General features: G+C 52.1%; 3 protein-coding genes and 1 non-coding gene across 4 annotated transcripts; 2 read left to right on the forward strand and 2 right to left on the reverse strand.

Annotated features, from left to right (window-relative positions):
• Positions 1–1,790: 1,790 nt before the first annotated feature.
• J4E78_004885 lies at positions 1,791–1,889 on the reverse strand. The gene has a single exon. It is a non-coding gene; the product is annotated as a tRNA-Leu (tRNA).
• An 899-nt stretch (positions 1,890–2,788) lies between these two features.
• On the forward strand, positions 2,789–3,467 carry J4E78_004886 (uncharacterized protein; the record flags this gene model as incomplete). Its single annotated transcript, XM_049365512.1, has 2 exons — positions 2,789–2,818; positions 2,868–3,467. The coding sequence occupies 2 exons, from the start codon at positions 2,789–2,791 to the stop codon at positions 3,465–3,467; spliced, it is 630 nt and encodes a 209-aa protein (XP_049223313.1).
• Positions 3,468–11,635: 8,168 nt separating this feature from the next.
• Positions 11,636–13,251, reverse strand: J4E78_004887 (uncharacterized protein; the record flags this gene model as incomplete). Its single annotated transcript, XM_049365513.1, has 2 exons — positions 11,636–12,780; positions 13,044–13,251. The coding sequence occupies 2 exons, from the start codon at positions 13,249–13,251 to the stop codon at positions 11,636–11,638; spliced, it is 1,353 nt and encodes a 450-aa protein (XP_049223314.1).
• Positions 13,252–15,036: 1,785 nt separating this feature from the next.
• J4E78_004888 (uncharacterized protein) lies at positions 15,037–15,912 on the forward strand (the record flags this gene model as incomplete). Its single annotated transcript, XM_049365514.1, has 1 exon — positions 15,037–15,912. One exon carries the CDS (start codon positions 15,037–15,039, stop codon positions 15,910–15,912), a length of 876 nt encoding a protein of 291 aa, XP_049223315.1.
• Positions 15,913–16,117: the final 205 nt, after the last annotated feature.

The following is a 16,117-nucleotide window of genomic DNA, read 5'->3' on the forward strand; positions in this document are numbered from 1 at the left end:
GCCATCTCTGGGACCACAACAATCGGACGCAAGCAAGTCCTCACCGGAAATGGGACTGTAGACGTCGCAATAGGCTCGACGACGAGCTCAGGGAACGACGCGGTTGCACATGGGTCGAGACAGCCACATGTATGATTCACGCGCGATCAAGGGCTATAGCAAGCGCTGTATTCCGTGGCCTTGGGAGGCTATGCTGGTGCTTTAAAAGAGTCGACCGGGGTCGTGGGAGGGTGTGAGGACATGCATGCTGAGGGAAGATCCCCTAGAAGTTGATCATTACACGCTATGATGGCTGGCTCGACCCGTGCCGAGAGCTCCGCGCGGAATGGTTTGCAGCCGTAAGGATATCATCAAAGATTGGAGTTGACGGCTGTCGGGAAGCAGCGCTGAAGCTCTTGACTTTAGTGCTCCTGCTAGTTGGCAAGCGAACCTTGGGGCCGAAGACCGCCAAATTTCGACAACCCCGCCGACGAAAGTCACCATCTACGCTCTTAAACCGGCAAGCTGTGACCGCTGTTACTTCGGCAGCGGCTCACAGAGAGCGCGCGAATGAGAGTGAGGCAACAAGCACAATTCATCCCGGATTGCTGCGCAACAGAGTCCCGAGGTCTTCCAACAGCGACAGAATGGCCCCGGATCGACATTTCTTGTATGCCGCTGGCGCACTTTCGCGGTATCAGATGACTCTGCCTCGCAGCAGTAGATGCTGTGCGACAATGGCGTTCTACGGATCACGATGGGCTGCATCTATCAGGACAGTACGCTCATGACATTGCCTTCCTACGAGACGGTGTCCGGGGTTCCACGTCGACTGCACCAAAAGCCCTGCGCCTGGCTATTTGCGACGATGTTGCCACCACCACGATGCCAACGTTGATGATAAGCGCCCAAGTCTGCAGTGTGGACGGATCCTTCGGCCTTGATAGACAGCGAAGACAACCATTACACAATTAGAAGCCGAATGACATCTTGTACCGGCCCTCCTCGACCGATTATCCATGCCCCTTGGGTCTTCGCGTTGTTCAAGCAGGATTGGTGTTTATGGGAGCCTACACCGCCTCTACGCTGAAGTTTTCAGCCTCGTCGCTGTCATTCCGCTTGCCAGTCGAGACTGATTGAATACCTATTCCATCACTGCAGCCTTCTCTATTGTTACTACGGCCATGTGCACGACGCTCGACAACTTGGTCTCGTAGAGGAGAGTAAGTACGCTCAACATGTTCCATACATGAGCCAACATCACGCGCGACCTCGTCACCTATGACAGTGGAGAGGAAGGCCGTTGGGCTAGGTATGTGCAACGGTAGGCAGTGATTACATGCAGCGTAGCGAGCAGATACATCATAACACAGTGCATTGTGAAGAAGGTTCATAATCTATAGAGACCGTGACATCCACAGAGTTGAAGCTGGCTTGTCATGATACCGTCTAATGCTCCACATGAAACAAGTATGTGCAATCGTAAGAGATCGTCCGTAAGAACAAAGATCGGACAAGAGCGGATGCGATGTGACCGGTGCGACTGTTGGGATCTTACAAGTCCATCATGTCTATCCGAGAGAGCCTCCAAGAACCCAAACCTCGCCATTGGATACCTTGTCGGCGATGCTGGTCACTTCGACGTCGGCAGGTTGAATCTGTAGGCTTGTGTTAGCTGGGAACAAATAGAATTTGGACCAGGTTAAGTTAGTCGGGGGGTAAATGCGAGCAAAAATCCAAAAATGGCCAAAAATGACCAAAACATGGACAAAAAAAGATCCTGGAGTATCTGACTATAGCCAGACGAATGCTGAACAGAGTGGGACTCGAACCCACGCCACTTTCGTGACCAGGAAGTAGTGTTAAGAGTAACCTTAACCTGGCGCCATAACCAGCTCGGCCATCTGTCCTCTACAGGGAATTGATGGAAAGTTGACAACGAGATACGAATATATCTATGGCTGCGTGGGCGTGGGACGAATGGTGGGGCAGTGCCAACCAGAGGGCGGGACTACCGACATAGCGGCATGGCTTACCTTCTTTTGGCCGTCTTTGGATTCCCACCAAATTTCATTGCCCGCAAGCGTCTTGACCTTCTTGCCCTCTTCCCACGGGCTCTCTGGTATGATGTGGCGCTGCACAAAGCGCTCGAGGTTGCCCCGCGCTCGGTCTTGGCCGCTGGTGCCCTCGTATGCGTCCGCGCCAAAACTATCGTAGTCGTCGGGGTCTTCCCAGGGCTTCCTCTTCAGGTCGCGCATGATGCTGTTATTCGGTGCCAGCACTGTGGCATTCTGCGAGGCGTTGTCGAGGCGGCCGGAGACTGCGTCGATGTCACGTGTTAGGCCGCTGAAGATGGCGATGTTCTGCGTCTTGCCGATAACATCGGATATGATGACGCCAGTAGTCGCCTGGCCTTCAGGATTGCTCATGATGTAGTCTCTGAGAGGTGACTGCTCGCTGAGGATGTTGAACGACTGGATGATGCTGTCGAAGGGGCGGGCTTGCGCAGACGTGGCAAGTGTGAGGGCGATGGTTGCGAGAGGGTATGCGACGAAAGAGACGGGCTTCATGATCGTTCCAGATGGTGCATTAGGGTGTCGTTACAGGTTCTGGGTGAACGCGGCGATGAAGATGGGAGCACAGACGTCATGCCGCGATGAAGCCAAGACCCCGTGACCACGCGACGGGTCCACGGGTGCCTTCCGAGCTTGGGGACTAACTCTTCTTTTCCTCACATGCCTTCACCAACGTGACACCCCGCGCCCTGGAGCGCGTCTAATCCAGTCGCGCCAATTTTCAAATACCCGCCATGGAGCTTCAGATACCAACCGTCACTACCGTAAGAGCAGTCAAGTATCGCGCTCGTAGCCAGTCACTAAGTAGCTCAGGACGACCTACGCGCCTTCCATGCGCAACACTTCCCACACGCGCCGCCGCCAGAACACATACTACACGGCTTCGAGCCGGAGGTAGAAGTAGCTGAAGAATGCTACGACGAAGCCGACGATGGGCTGGGCTACTACCCCGACGGCACGAAGCGCACCCTAACCGACGCGCAAATCGCCATGTTTCGACACTCCGAAATCCATGCAATGCTCCGCAAACGGCGAGTACGGAAGGAAAATGGCGAAATCTCTGACGACAACGCTATCCCTGCAAGCCCAGCGCCGGCTGTTCCACCCACGCAAGAAGACCTCTCGCGCACAGATGATGTCGACAAGGCGCAGCCTGGGGCGTCTACGGAACCGAAGAAGCAACAGTGGGCGACCAGCAGTGCTACAACAAAAGCCAAGGCCAAAAGGAAGCGAGATCGATACGCGAAAAGGAGGAAAGAAAGAAGGTTGGAGAGAGGCTTGCCGCGCAGACGGAGCGGCCGCGACGGCGCAGACAGCGGCGACAGTGACGATGGAAGCGACGAATGGGACGCCTGGCACCAAGCCAACGGGCCCGACGTGCAAAAGGACGAGACCCTCGATCTAGACTATTGAACGGACAACAACGACAACTGATGGGCAACAACTCATTCATGCAGCAGCCGCTCCACCACTGCTGGCTTGGAGCAAATCACATATGCCTAGTCGGCACCATGCTGTAAGTACCCTTCTCTCTTCACCTCCATATGCAATGATGAAACCCTAGTTATCATCCTTAGGCGTAGCCGGCGACAGGCTTGAGACGAGGGTGAAAGACTGCTTGCGGCCTGATCTCTTGACTCGTCTGGCGCTTTCCAAGACGACTTGTAATCTTCTCACTGAGCACAGCTTCTCTCAACAACTAAACAACATACTATCCGTATCATTGTACTGACTGTTACTAGAACCAGGGTCAAGAAGTTGAGACAACGACATGTACCGGAAGGCGGGAAAGAGACGCATAGCTGATCAGCAGCTTTGGTTACGCCAAGACATCTCTAGCCACCTCCTCAGGCCTCGGTCACGACATGTAGAATCTATAAGAATCGGGAGAATTGATTGCATTGAAGTCATGAAAGCAGCGTCTTCAATCTTTCTCCCTGGTACCTTATCCAGAATAGCACTAATATCGAAGGCAAGAAATCTCAGTATCCAGCAAAAACTTTTGATAAGTAGCTAAATGGGAGGTCGCCGCAACGCTGTCAAGTGTCGTTATTTTATGCTTGAGTGCTCCTACAGTGTTGGACTTGAGTCGTTCAGCGAGTGAACCGTCTCCAACCCGTCGAATGAGATAGCCAAAACATCTCATCATCAAGTGATTTGAAGGACTGCAGGATCGAACCTATAGCTTCATTAGTATGGTTCCATGCGGACAGCTTCATATCTGGTCGACTTACAAGTTTCAACGACCAGACCATGGTAGATTGGTCTGGTGTACCTTTACTTCGACCGACATCCCTCGGATGCTTGGTTCGAGGTACTCGTGCACAGCCTCCTCCGTTCTTTCGCGGGTCATAATTGGATCTTGGGCCGAGTATACTTCAACTCGCAGCTCTTGCAACGCGGGGAGCGAGTCAGCAAGTATAAACTTGTTGCGCACAAAGAAGAACTCTGTGAGCTCTATGACGCTTTCGGGCGAAACGATGTCGAATTGTAGTATCGTGATTTGTTTGCGCTGCCGTAGCTTGAATCTTCCGAAGGATCTCTTTGCCCGCTGGACAGAAGAGATGGAGAATATCGTGAGAGCCAACGGCATGATTGCGGTTTCGGAGTAGATCTGACGACAGGTTCTCAGAAGAGCAGTGGCGTTCTTCGGCTCTGCTAGTGAAGGATAGAACTTCCCTCTCGCATCTGTCTTATACAATTTCCCTCCCAATGCAAGCTTCCAGATTGTATTGCGGATTTCAGCAGGCATACGAAGCAGCGGAGAACTCGCATTTTGTTTGACGCTGACAGACTGTTAGCTATTGCTCTTACAGAAAGACTGGTTACACTCACAGCTCTTTTTCATCACCTTTGGGCGTGACATTCAGTAAGCCATTTCGAAATTTGTGGTATCCGCGCGCCGGTCGCTTGATGACTTTGTTTGCGGTCTTTTTGGTGACAGGTTTCTTCGGGGCTTTGTCGCCGGCGGCGGCCTTACGGGGCGCCATTGATGGTTCAGGTCGTCGGAATTACTGAGGTTGTTCCAGCAATGCGCGGTGTTCTGGGTTGGGGTACAATCAAGAGATTGATTGACCTTTGAGGTAGAAGCGAGCAAAGACCTGGCAGCGAAGGACTATCACGAAGGGCAACAGCGTAAGACTAGCGTGTGACCGTGCGTTGAGCGAATCGGCAAGCACGTGGCAGTGATTAGAGATTGGTGATGGGAGGAACGATGTTGATGGTGATACGAATCACTGAGTATGGGTTGCTACCTAATCCACGCCGTATCGTCGCTCACCTCACGCGAGATGTATGAGCGAGCGCCGGTACTGTTGGAGACGAGGATGGCCAGTTGACTTTACCCTCTACTTCGTGCTGCTACTTGACATTATATCTGGTCTCACCCACCTTCGCCTCCTACAGCCCGCTCGTATCAGGTACCTCATCTCTTCTGACTTACCCTGTAAGCCCACTGCGCCTTTACCTAACCGCTGAGGCCCGGCAGTTCCATAAGTAGTAGTCTACTCTACTCTTTTCCTTGGACATCTACTCTACACCTCCCAAATCATCGACAACCTCATCATGGCATCCCGAAAGCCTAAGCAGACTGCGACCGTCGCCAAGAGCATGAAGGTTTCCACTGGTGCAGGAGTAGCCAAGCGCAGTCACAAGAAGCTTCGTTTCAATGAGAACGGCCTACTCAATGTTGAGACACAGGCGGGAAAGTACCTTGAGATGTCGGTATCTCCATCAAATTGATCTCAAGTGCTTCGCTAATCGAGATGTAGTGCGAGACAGAACCAGCAGGATTCGCCCTTGCTGCGCCTGCCTCCGGAATTACGCCACCTGATCTTCAGACATGTGATTGGTGGTAAGACATTCGAAATCCGATACGAACCAGAACCATACCGCATTCTGGTTCGAGAGCGCTTATCATCACAAGTTCCAAAGCCCAAGTTCATTGCAAAGAACATAACGGTTGCAAAGAACACTCTTGCCTTGCTCGTTGTCTGCCGACAAGTCTATGCTGAAACGGCATTGCTGCCCTTCAGCTCGAATACTTTCTCAGTTTCTCGTCCAGACAAACTCAACATGTGGATCAAAATGTTTCCACCAGCTGTCTCTGAAGCTATCACTTCGATACAACTCGCTGCCTGCATAAGATTGTCCCCTCCGGAGCACTGGGTTGTGGTTGCATCCAGCATATCACAATATAAGCGGCTCTCTTCGAAACTGGCCTCTCTCAAGCGTGTAAAGCTTGATGTCCTTATCACATCTACACACCCCAAAAAGGTTAGCAAGAAGCAGCTAAAACGTGGCTGGCAATTCATAAAAGGTCTGTATGAGGCAGAGAACAGCAAGGTCAAATTTACCAGAGGTGGGAGACTGCCCCTATTCTTCTAGGGTTTGATACAGTTGCTTCTCTTTTTCTCTTCTGGCAAAAGCACTCTGGAATTGGTCTAATTCAGTTGCGAAAGTGCGAGTAAGCTATCACACCTTACCCGGAATAGTCTATTCATTTTGTGTTTTACTTCACTATCAACATTCCTACATTGTGGCACAGTAGGCGATCTTTCACTTTAAGTAGCCCTTTGCTATGAGATGAAAATTTATTTTTGGCTTATGCAACTGCTCTCAACCACTCCACCGACGCATCCATTCGACTTTCAACTCAATATGTCGGCCGCTCAAACTACTCCTCAGATCGACACACCTAACGACAAGCCTCGCCGAGGGAAGCGCGGTTACCACAAATCCAAAGATGGCCTACTTAACGTTAAATCTATCGGTAGCGAGATTGCTATGTAAGTGTAGCATTATTATATTTTGAGTTTTAATACTAATGCCAGTGTAGCGTACAGCGAAACGCCGGAGAATCGCCCCTCTTACGACTTCCTGCCGAAATCCGCGCCATAATCTGGAAGCTCGCCATTGGAAACCCTATCATACGCCCAGCATGGGGTGGACCTATTAAGCCACTCAGATACAGATCCGTGTTTGAAGAGCGTGCGTCTGAATTCCCCGCACCGAGGCACCGCTTCGCCCTCCTTCGTGTCTGCCGCCAGATCTACTCGGAAGCTGCTGCGTACTCTCGCCATATCAGCGTCTTTCGCTTCTACGACTTTGGCAGTTTAACATATTGGCTCAACCATGCGACAAGTGCTCAGCGAAAGGCTGTACATAAGATACAGTTTGGCCGCTATGAGTACATATTACGAAGGTGGATGTCGAGAAATTTTGCCAAAGAATTGAAGAAATTGCCGGGATTGACTCAGGTTGAGATATCGTACTATGGGTACAATGCTGAAGTAACTAAGGAGTTACTAGCTGGGTTGGACAAGATGAAGGGAAAACTCGATAAGACCATGAACATGAAGCTGGAATACCAAGCTCGGCAAGGTAGTCATGATTGGGTTTGGACTTTCTTGCATGGAGATGACTTCAACGTGTAATGAGTAGATAGAATTTTGCTGTCATTACCTATAATCGAATATCGGATACGTGATGTCGATGCGCATGTCATTGACGTCTCGAAGCCCAGTCCATCTTGAACATCTTTCACATTTGCCAGATTTCTGACACGCGTTGACGAATGTAGTCTTGCGACTGTACCCAACATTGCCGATGAATCTCCGCTTTACGAACAAAGCTACCGTATTGCCCCGAGGCGGAGGCCCAGATGGCACTTCCCCCATCCTCATGCCTAAGGGCGTCGGGATCGTCTGGTCGGTATACCACCTACACCGTATTGAGTCTATCTATGGTCCAGACGCAAGAGTGTTCTGGCCACAAAGGTGGGAGAGTGGCGAGCTGATTAAGAAGGCTCGTCCAGGCGCTGGATTCGTCGACTTCAATGGCGGCTCAAGACTTTGTCTAGATAGTAAGCGAACAACGGTGTATTTCTGAGTCGCGAAATGCTGATTCCGGATAGGGGATTACGCATTGATGGAAGCTAGCTATGCGGTGATTCGAATCCTCCAAGTCTTTCCAAACATCCGGATTGCCTCTGGGGTTTCGAACGAGCCTGTCGGAGCGGAAAGGCAGACATACACTATTGGCATATACCCGATGGATGGTGTGCATGTGGATTTATATTGATGCAAGCGGTGTTCTTGGCGGTTATCAAGGGGTTTGCGCAAAGAAAGTGGGAGCCGCTTGTTGGCCATGCGGCGAGGAAGGGACGCGCGGAAGGCGGCCGTGGCACGCTCCGCTCGGCTCACACGTCACTCCTATGGGGATGGGTTCTGGCAATCCCAGCCCGTTTAAAGCTTGCGACGCGTTCAGCAGCTCGTGAAAAGAGTCGCAGCCGTTTGTTTTAGTATCCGCGGGCTTGGATGACGCGTTGCTCTTGTGCCTGTACGTGATTGGTATTTCTAAACTCAACCCTTATCAACGGTGAAAAAACAGGCTTTTACTTCTCTCTAGGATGTGATTCGTGGAAGTCGCGGATGTATTGTCGCACAGATAAGGGCATTCGTGCAGCTTGTGGCTGTCATGCATGCAGCCAATACGCCATGGGCATATCTTTCAGCCTCACTACATTCTCAGCCTTGCATGCTTACCATGGAAGATATAGCCGCCCTTGAGCCTTTCTGTTGTGTTGATATCGCTTGTGAAAACCAACAGCCTCGCAACTGACGGGTAGCGGCGAAACACTGTTCGTGTACAAATCGAGAATATGACTCCCAAGGCCCCAGCGAAGAGTTTGTCCAACAGGATGCGCGGCCACAAAGAGATACTGATAGCCTTGAAGTAATTGCCCAGCAGCCACATCGCGTTCAAACTGACAATGCCATCAGAGAAAGACTCGTGGTAGTCGCCAAGAATATATACGCCAAGATCAGACACCGTCCAGCTGTGGCGACTCGACCGGGCTTGAAATTCGCCGACTACTGGATGCTGGCCATTCGCATATCTGTGATCGTAATCATAGTGGCCGGGATCTCGCTCGGAGCGATGCGCACATACATCTCCATAGACCTGACCCGTGTCTTCGGTGAAGAAGTGGATGCGGATCTCAAGCTAGCCTTTCTTGGTTTCTTTAACAAGAGCCTCGATGTCCTCTTGGTGAGCTCCTTGGAATATATGGCTTCATTCTTTATCACAGTCTGGATGACACAGACTACAGCAGTGGGTGATAGACGTGGTGTGAACTACAGCGACTTTGGTTTGAGAGAGGAGTTGACGAAGCCGTGGATGACTGTTAGCAGCTTTGCCACAAGGTGGCGGAGATCTAGCTTGAGTTGGAAAAGCGTTGCCCGCTGTTTGCTTTGTCTCTGCGTATCTGTGTCGGTTATGTTGCAAGGATTGGCCGTGAACACTGTGGCTATACCGAAGAAGCGTTGGTATCCTGTTTACCAGAAAAGATGGAAGACGACGACACGTGACCGGAAGACAATGAGGATCGAGCATCCTAAAGTATCACTCCTCGGCGTGGACTGGCTAAACATCCTCGGTGTCGGCCAATCCAATATTGGAGGGGAAGGCTACCCACCATGGGACTGGGCGCTCGGCATGTCCGCTTCTCTCGCGTTCGCCGGCTTAACGCATGTTGTGTCCACGGTAAAGGAATCGCAGAAAGGCTGGAGACATGTATACAACTACCGGCTGGACGGAGATCCATGGAAGCGCTGGACTGCACTCAATACCGATTTCGGCCTATCAAATGGGTCAGTCGAGACGGCCTCCGCAGACGATGGGCAAGTAACCAGTGTCTACAACTGGCTCAAGGACGCGGACCATCAGCCAACATCTTCATCGATCGGTTGGACCGGTAACTTGACGCTCGTACTACCAGTGCTGAACACTGTCTGCACGCCAATGGACTCATTGAACCCGGAGGCGTCAATCCTTGTCCGGCCGCCAGCTAGAAACGAATCGTCGGAAGCGGTGATCATGACCGATTTTGGACCAGTCCCATCCCTAGGCTTTGCCGGTGCCACTTGTTCCAGCTTGTTCCGACATGGATTATACGCAGTCAATGTGTGGATTGTGGATAGGGAAAGTCCCGACCTGAGCTTTAACCATTACGGCGCTGAATTGAACCAGAAGATCGTTTACGACCGCGCAACTGCAAGCGACTTTGATGTTGCCAATGGAGTAGGTATGCAGGCACGGGACGTCATGCCGAGGCTTGAGCTATTGGTTCCATCGACTAGATTACTGCCGCAATTCTTATTGATGAGTCGCAACCTACAGGCAATCGATCCGCTTGTGAACTCCGATGCCATGGGCCTGTCGATCGTTATGGGGATCCTGTTCCAGAACATCCTCAGCATGAGCAATAAGTACTGGTCTCCTCTTCCGTCGTCTCTGCCTTCCAAATCGGAAAATAAGATTGTATCCTATCCCATTCAATGGCAACTGTACGGGTCCAGTCCGCGTCTGAGCTGGGAGTGGGTAGCCGTTGCCGTCCTCGCGATCGTGCTGTTGTCGTCTTGCTTTGGCATATATCAAACACTGCGGTACTGGATGGCACCGGGTCCGTGGGTACAGCTTGATGGTATGATGATGATTGCGCAGCGAAGCCCGAAGCTTGAGGGTACTGGAGATGAGGAAACGGCGCGGAAAAGGATTTACTCAGTAGAAGAGAATGGGAGTGGGGTATTGATACTCAAGAGTAGAGCAGGGTAGTATATAGCCACCCTGAGTAGTTGTACAAGGCGCCATCGCCGTTTGATGATAGCCTTCTTTTCAAGAAGACTGAATGCTTCTCAGACACCATACCTGAACTCGCGCACCTTCTTCTGGTAGTAATAAGTCGCCAGCGCACCAGTCGCACCCAGAGCGATCGGCACAGGCGCGCGTCCGCCGGTCTTCATGATGCGCGGTATCGCAGAGCCCATCAACATGATGCTGTTGCCAAGCGCAAGTTCAGTGCCGTAATCCTGGTTCTGCTTGATACGGTAACCTTGGATCGCAGGTCAGCTGAAGCGCCCACAAGCAGCTGCATACGTTCAATGCAGCCAAAATCACGTTCTATGGGCTAAACAGCTTACCAGCAAGAGCGTACGAAGCACCCAATCCGATTCCGGCGACAAGGCTTGGTGTTGAGCGTGTTCGGAGATAGCCAGCAGTCCCTCCGACCGCCACTGCACATCATTTCTCAGTCAGCTCTCATACAACTAGACACGCAGATGGCATCGTGGCACTTACACAAGCCTGCCAATGTGAAAGACGGATGCTCGGCCATTGTTTCTTCACGTTGGTTTGATGGAAAGCGATGCTTGTGCGTGATGGTGTGCTGATGTGGTGCCACAGGATGAGATGATTGGGAAGCTACCCAGGGCCAGCACGGACGTGCCAAGACACTATGACACCATTTTAGGAAACGGGCAAGAGCAGAGGATGCAAGTAGCATAAGAACGACAACGTATTAAGTTCATTACTATATGTATGGGTATCTGGTGAGCGATCTAATGATAGAAAAAGGCGACTCCAAAAGAGCATGAGCTGCGGTGCGATGAATGAAAACCCTGCCAGTCTTCCATACCAAAACGCCGAAAAACAAGATCCTTCTTCAAGAAATACATCGCTCGATAATCGTCAGTTTGTCACGCAACACAATTGTCTTGGCCTCGTCACTGGTCGGAAAATCTTCAGGTAACGATAGAATGGCTCACGCTGTACCTCGTGCTGGGCGGCGCAAAAGCCGAATAGCCGGGCGGCATCTCTTCTCGCGTACCAACACTCGCGCTGCGAGCCGTCTCAGGGCTTGGAGGTGCAACACTGCGTGGAGCAAAGACATCAGAGGCAGCTCTGAATGCCGTCTCCTCGACACTCCTCGCCCTAGCATTCTCAATACCAGTATCACTGCCTTCGGCGCAGATCTGGATCGGGACCTTCAGATGTATACTGGAGCTTCCGTGGGCGGAGAACTGCAGCGCGAGGGTGTATGTTCGTGAGATAAGGCAGGAATGAAAGGTCGGTATGAAGTTTTGTGTCATGGGAAGGGTGATTGGCACCAAGATCTGCGCTGTGAAGAAGACACCTTGCTTGTAATCCTTGGATGCAGGTAGGATGCCAATCGCGAAGGCCTTCTCCGCTTCGCTCAGAGTTGAGCAATCGCTAATGCCGGAGTCGCGTCGAACCAGGCTTTCTGGACTAGGGTTTTGTGCCGCATCGTGCTTTTCCCACTGGGCGGAGGCGATGCAAAGGTTGGACAGCGGCACGTACTCGGAGTATAGGCCTTGCGACAGATCGAACCCGAGCGTAGACCGCGTTGGTAGATTCTGCCTAGGAGCTGAGGCGTAGTAGGTCACGACCTTCAACTTTGTCCCCAATGAACCGAGTTTCGGTGGTGCGCTGGTCTCCTCTGTGGGATCAAAACGGAGAACTAACTTGGCCATAGTCGTGATCGTTCTGCCCTCTGTTGATCTTGCGCCAGGAATGACAAGAGGTGGCGGCTGGATAGTCTTCGCAGATAATGTCCCGAGCTTTCCTTTGAACAAACCCTTCTTGACTGTCTTTTCCTGTCGCGATCGGTACTCGTCGTTGTGATCAATGTTCAGTGGGGGCTGCTCTGCAAAGGCTGGCTTCACGCGCACTTTCTTCAGCTTATCAGCAAGCACCGAGATGCCTTCTGATCCGCGAGTGTGCGCGATTTTGACTTGGATTCCGTAGGTGATCTTTGACATTTCCGGCGCAAGGTCATCAAGCAGTGTACTGCCAAAACCAGCAAGATCGGGATCGCCAATGCTGGGTGGTAGTGAGAGATGTACGTCGCGTATGTGATCCGAGACTACTGGATGCGAGCAGGCTTTTGGTAGTAGTTGCGAAGGGATGGTAAATGTGAAGGGAAACTTGTAGGGTCTTCCAGCTTCAAAAATTCTTGGGGAGGGGAAGTTTGATTGGTCTATTGGCTGTCTAAGAGTCAAAAACCGGTGCTTTGCCTCTGTTCGTCCTGTCATTGTTGGCGTAGTCGTCATCCTATCCACATATACCTGGCTTGTACCTGTGTTATGTCAGATACGATGATTGCGAAGTTCGTGTGTGATCTGAGCTTACCAGTGAATGCGATGTCGATGTCCTCAAAACGAGTGTCGTGCGGTGCAGTGATGGTGACTGTTCCCTCGATTGTATCCATGGAAGAATAGCTGGTGATGAACTTGTGGCAGTGGCCATTGCTGTCGTTGAGATCGATCACGATGGTGGGCTGGCCATGATGCGAGATGTTGCGGACCTTGTAGCCGATTTGATTGCCCAGCGCCTGCATCCTGTCTGGTGGCGCAAACACTGATGTGTTCGATGAAGAAGACATGTCGATGCTGTCGCGTGCCTTAAGGTAGGCTTGCTAGTTGCAATAGCCAAGGCAAGGTCGCACCAGAAAGCGGGGAACAATCCTGCTCAGATAAGACGTCTCGAATGCGGAGAAGCTGAGAGCTGGGCAGCTGGGGTAGTGCGAATAGGCAGAGATCAGACTAGTAGGTGGCGAGTGAAGATAAGACGTCTGCTCCAGAACTGCACCACAAACAAGTGGGCCTTAAGGTTGTCTTATACATGGCACTCAGGCACGCCCTGGGTTGAGTCATTTGCAAGCGGCACAAAACTAGGGCTGGTAGGTGATGAGAAGGTTGCATGCTGCAGATGGATGATGCGCTGAGCGATGGCTTGCTTTGCCGTCGGATACGCGGGGGAGTCATCCTGCATCCATCACAAACCACGCCCTTGACTCCAATAGCGTCGTGCGCTAAGCCCATACAGGTGCCTGTCTCTACATTTCCGCAAAACTGAGTGCAGGACGACATCAAGACGTCTCCACAAGTCAAACGGTCTCGAATGTGCTTTTCTCAGTTCCGTGATGTTGCCCGTCGCGATCGTGCTAGCTTGCGGCGCACCCACCAACCATAGCGGTACTCTGGCGGTCAGTTATGTGCCTCAAACCAGCCCTACAGGTTCTCATGCCACAAAAGTTGAACAAGCGCGACACGTTCCTGACTACTCGCGCTGAGAGTACACGACGGGTGGATACCTTTTGTCATAGGCTTCATTGCAAATTTTCAACGTTATGCCGTTAAGTGGTAGAGTCAATAAACGTCGCGTTTCAACCTCATCCAACAATCGGGGCTCTCCGAAGTTGCGTTTGTTAGCAAATTTTCCCTTTCTTGCAGCTGAGAAAACTTCTAGAAAAGGGGCGACGCCTGGTGGACCATCATAAGTATACTGACATGGTTGATTGTTGGCGGCTTAATTAGACATGCATATCGGCGTCGCGGACGTATGAAACTTGCATGTAGGGCGCACGCGCACGCGTTGGAGAAGGGCGCGGTGGTGATTAATCAGCGCCCTTGTCTTGCTCCTGGCCACTCAGGACGGGCCGATGGCGGCAGCGGCTTACTTTGCTGTGAGATACACGGCATAGCAGCTGAACTCCGATGGCATGCTATTCCGAAGCATGCAAGTTTTCCGTCATATCGCATTCTTAGCGGAAACGTATCCTGTGCCCGTTGGAAAAGCCGTGAGCATGACTGTCGTTGCCTCAGCTACTGCAGGTTCTCCGGTGATAGGAGTACCTGATGACAAAACAAAGCCCACCAACAGATTGATGGTAAGCAACGGCAGAGGTAGATGCGGTGTCGGAGGTTTGGCGACAATTGGGTGATGCTCTGCTGTCGATGCAGGTGGTGTTGCGGGATGATCCAGGGCACGGGCTGGGATGAAGGAGGAACCTTCCGCGAACGTCATCTCGCCATCAGGAGCTCCGCGCTCAGCTATCGCAACACCAGTGCAACTTCTCAGCTCAAAATTCACGATGCGGGTCGATCCCGCACGCGACGAAGAAGAACGCGCTCACCCTACGGCATAGAATGACGATTGCACCTCACCCCTCACCCACTGCCTTGCGCCTTCACCTACCACCGTGACGGTGAACAAAACCCTGGAACCATTTACACACTATCACCTTGCACAAGGGAAAAGCTCAACAGGTCTCCAGCCTACATTAAGATAAAATTATGCAAATCAGGCGATCTAACGTCAACGTAGGCTCTGGGTGTTTAGTATGGCCGAAATCCCTACTCCTCCAGCGTCGTCCGCGCCGTCACAGCACGCGTCGCCCCTCCCACAAGCACGCAAACACCCACTGAAGCCCGGCGGCCCAAGGGAATCTGATCTGATACGCTACCTCGACCATGGCGTTAACAGCATCCAGAAGCGAGTGGACAACCGCATGACGAACCGAAAGCTTAAGCCAGCGCCGGGCGAGGAGGAAGGATACAAGGCGTTCTGGGAAGTCGCAAAAGACCTCGATGGCCTGGTAGATGTTGTCTGGGTATCTGGATCACCGAACCTCCAGATACCCTATCTGCTCAACCTCGCCGTCCTCACCGCCGACTTTCTCCCGCTATTCGGTTCCTCAACGCGTTCCGCTCAAGCTACTTTCCGTCTGCTCTCAAAACTCGACTACGCCTTCTCATCCCTACTTACCGGGCACGACACTGCGACCGGAGAGTTCTTACCTGGGTTTGAGAATGGTCGTACAGTCACCACAACAGACAAGGTTCGTTTGAAGGGCGTTGTAGACCGGACCAGGCTCACGGTCGCCCGTGTACTGAGTGGAGACAGCGTGGTCGGTGACGGGGAAGACGTGGGCGAGGCCATGGACACGGGCACGGACACGGAGGGAGAGGCAGAAGCAGGTGGACGTCAAGGCACTGTGACCTTTGAAGGCTTCGAGGACAATGACGACGATGAGGAAGATGAGGACTGGGAAGAGCGCGGTGTTGCGAGTGTGTACGAAAAGACTATAGGCGAGTTAGGCGATGTCCTAGGCGGTCCACCGATTGGCATCATTACCGACGATTGGGGCGTCAATGGCACCGAGCAGCAAAGAAGCGGCGGAGGCTTCGTTGAGTCCGGGGGTGAAATCGAGCTCTGATGCGCGGTATCGGCTGCCGTCAACTGCGTACCCTTTTAAGGCGAAATTCTACGCAATCTAGGCGTTCTGTGTAAGTATCTCCTCGTGCGGATAGACTCATTGCGATTGGGATGATTACTCTCAGTCTTCTCTCTACATGGTCTGCTGGCGCGTCGGGTTCTCTCAAAGCTGCTCGATTTGCTTCTTTATCACTTCTATTCATCGC

Source organism: Alternaria triticimaculans (genome assembly GCF_023758025.1).
Source record: "Alternaria triticimaculans strain BMP 0046 chromosome Unknown scaffold_5, whole genome shotgun sequence".
NCBI lineage: Eukaryota > Fungi > Ascomycota > Dothideomycetes > Pleosporales > Pleosporaceae > Alternaria > Alternaria triticimaculans.